The sequence below is a fragment of the Sinohyriopsis cumingii genome, chromosome 14 (assembly GCF_028554795.1).
Source record: "Sinohyriopsis cumingii isolate HCF-2022 chromosome 14, ASM2855479v2, whole genome shotgun sequence".
Taxonomy (NCBI): Eukaryota; Metazoa; Mollusca; class Bivalvia; order Unionida; family Unionidae; genus Sinohyriopsis; species Sinohyriopsis cumingii.
This window is the reverse complement of record NC_142974.1, coordinates 21096654-21100066: the sequence shown is the minus strand read 5'-3', so window position 1 is coordinate 21100066 and position 3413 is coordinate 21096654. Positions and strand designations below refer to the sequence as shown.

Sequence of the window (3413 nt, the reverse complement as noted above, 5' to 3'; positions counted from 1 at the left end):
AGCATTACTGAAAGACATACATTATATAACTATTCAGTATCAGTAATTTTGATTTATTGATTAAGCATTTCCATTTAATCCAAAAATAAAACTGATAGACTAACATACATACATACATTCATACATATATACATACATACATACATACATACATACATACATACAAACATACATACATACATACATACATATACAGACATACATACATGCATACATGCATACACACACATATGCATACATACATACACATACACACATACATACATACACATATATTCATACATACATACATACATACATACATACATGCATACATACATACATACATATATACACAGACAGACAGACAGACATACATACATACATACATACACACACATATACATACATACACATACATATATATACACATACATACATACATACATACACACATACATGCATGCATACATACATACACATGCATGCATTCATGCATACATACATACATACATACATACATACATACATACATACATACATGCATACGTACATTCACACATACATACATACATACATACATAAATAAATACAGACAGACAGAAATACTGACAGACAGACAGACAGACTTACATGCATGCAATCATGCGTGCATGCATACATACATACATACATACATACATACATACATACATACATATCTGGTATTAAACAAAAACATTCACAAAACGAAGGTAGTATTAATTTATATTTTCTAGCTATTGAAAGTGGATGTTTGGTTATTTCTCTGACTGGACATGCCCATTCCCAAGCCTTTTAATTGAGATGACGACATACAGACAGACATACAGCAAACTTAAAAGTGGGTGTTAAACAGTTAGTAATACAGGACTTATAACATTCACTCTTTTGAACCGCATCGTGCCCGGTATGTTGTTTGCGATGTATAAAATTCCGGTACTAGACTTCAACCTACTCTTGATCTTAGCTTTAGTTTACAACAACATCCTCTTATCAACCAGGAAGATATATGAATGTGATACGAAGATCTACGCTTCAAATCGTAATGTGGTGCGTGTAACGGTCATAACCAAAGCAGATTCGCTATATACTGCACAATTTGAATTGATTCTCATTGGGTAAAACTATATATTTGTATGGCTAATGCAAGCAGAGGTTTGTCAACTAAATATGGACAGGAATGTCCTATCTGTCTAGACGTGTTCACCTCACCCCGTCAGCTGCCATGTTTACATTGCTTTTGTGAACACTGCCTTCAAGACTGTATAAGAAGCAAGTCGACAGGTACACTCAGAGTTCCAGGGGAGTTTTTGTGTCCCATATGTAGTGCTGTAACAAAGGTTCCAAGAAAGGAAATAACAGTGGGAGAATGTGCTTTTTTATTCCCTTACAGTCCATTTCCCCTAGTTGGGAAATCGAAAGTAGATCGTTCATGCGAGGTATGTTCAAATTCATCGCAGAGTTCTACCAAGATTGCTAAGAAATTTTGTGTTGTATGTGAAGAGTTCATGTGCGATGACTGTTCTTTATATCATAACAATATGAAAATGAGTAAAAACCATCAGATGATAACCACAGATGAATGGGAGAGTAATCCTGAAAACATCGTAAGATGTACTGAGGGATTTGGGTGCCCTGAGCATGAAAATGAAGATATAAAGTTTTACTGCAAGAGCCATGGGGTTGCCTGTTGTGGGACATGTACATATCTTCGTCACAACAGATGCAAGGACGTGCTTGAATTGAAACAAAATCTTCCAGATCTCCTGGAGGAGACGAACCCGCAGAAAATTATGAAGGAACTGCAGACTTTAGAGGACCATCTAAGCATGTTCTTGGACGCGAATAAAGAGGAAATCATTATCATGGAATCAAAGATCAAGAATATTTCTGCAAAGATTGGAGAAATCAGAAATAAAATCAATGTTATGCTTGACAATATTGAAATGATGATAAAGACCGAAGGAAACCGAATTTACAAGGATTGGGTGATCAGAAAACAGGAACAAAATCATCAGTGTCAGTCTTTGGTAAATGCCGTACAGAATTCGCATGCTCTTTTGGAGACAATCAGCCAGCATGGATCAGACAGAATGAAGTTTTTTGTTGCCAGCAAAACGATGACCCAGTTTCTTTCTTACAATGATCAGTTTCGACAGAAGTTTGAGAGGGTAGAGCACATGAAAATAAACATTAAACTCGACAAAAATATGAAGGCGGTACTCTCAAAAGAAGGAGAAATGCTGGTGAGGATAGAATGTCATAAGGAGGTTAAGGATTTGCACGGCCAAATTATTATGAAACCGCTTCGAGAACGCGCTGTGGAGCTGTCAAGAGTTATAGATATTGATTGTCCAAGCAGCAAGGATCCTGTTTATACAGGAATCGTCCAAATGCCGGAGGGGGAAATAATGATAATCGACTGTAGTAATGATACATGCTGCCTCTATGACTCATCATACAATTTCATCACTAGCCACACATTGCCTGGGCATCCTTCCGGCATATGTTTGATAGGCGACCATGGCGTTGCTATAGCAATGCCTGCACAGAAAGCCATCCACTTCCTGCTTATCAGAGACAGGTCCATCAGAGACACAGGGACGGTAACAACCAGACATCGATGTTACGGTTTAGATGCAGCCGACAAAGAGGAGATTGTTGTGTCAGGGCCTTGTAGTGAAATCTCAGGTAGCAGAAAATGTTACTGGAGCCTCATCACCCGAGAGGGAAAGGTGAAACTGGATCATACATTCAATTGTCGATGGACTTATGAAGCATTTGTTGCCTTGGATATGACCAAGTACCGTATATACATATCTGTAAGTGGAGGTAATGCGGTTTATTGTTTTGGTCTGACAGATGGAGAACAGTACTTCGTCTACGTATCAAATGATCTCAAGTTTCCACTTAGTGTAGCAGTGGACAGAGAGGATAATGTATATGTTGTTGGGTACAGCTCTAACAACATTCATAAACTGTCACCAGATGGCGTTACACTCCAGATCATTACAGTGGGTGTTGCAGAAAGACCAAGTGGAATTGCTTTCAATCACAAAAGGGATCAGTTTCTGATCACTAACCATGGTCAGATGGGGAGGCAACTCCAACATTTTGTGCACACATAATGCATCTCCAGAAAAATATGGAAGAGTGTGCCACATTTATTTATGCAGCGGAATAAAAAGGAACAAATAATTAAATTTTAACAGTCGATGTTTATTTGGTTATTTTATGAATCAATATTTTGTGATTCAAGAATGATAACCTGACCAAAATATAACTCCTGTTACATTTAATGCATAAGCCACTATTCTACAAACATCACCCTAGATTCAACATTTTTATTTAAATCAACACAGACAAGCGGTCAAAACACTGCTACTGTAACGTTTCATCAAACATTTTTTTAT

The 3413-nt window shown here is 37.3% G+C and overlaps 1 protein-coding gene across 1 annotated transcript; it reads left to right on the top strand.

The window, feature by feature from the left end:
- The first annotated feature begins 993 nt into the window (after positions 1-993).
- On the top strand, positions 994-3209 carry LOC149783394 (uncharacterized). Its single transcript, XM_089931625.1, has one exon. It carries the CDS (start codon positions 1137-1139, stop codon positions 3126-3128), a length of 1992 nt encoding a protein of 663 aa, XP_089787751.1. The 5' UTR covers positions 994-1136; the 3' UTR covers positions 3129-3209.
- The last annotated feature ends 204 nt before the right edge of the window (positions 3210-3413 follow it).

Bases quoted from the DNA above. Each gene is read 5' to 3' on its own strand.
- LOC149783394 (XM_089931625.1), top strand. From the start codon at position 1,137: ATGGCTAATGCAAGCAGAGGTTTGTCAACTAAATATGGACAGGAATGT.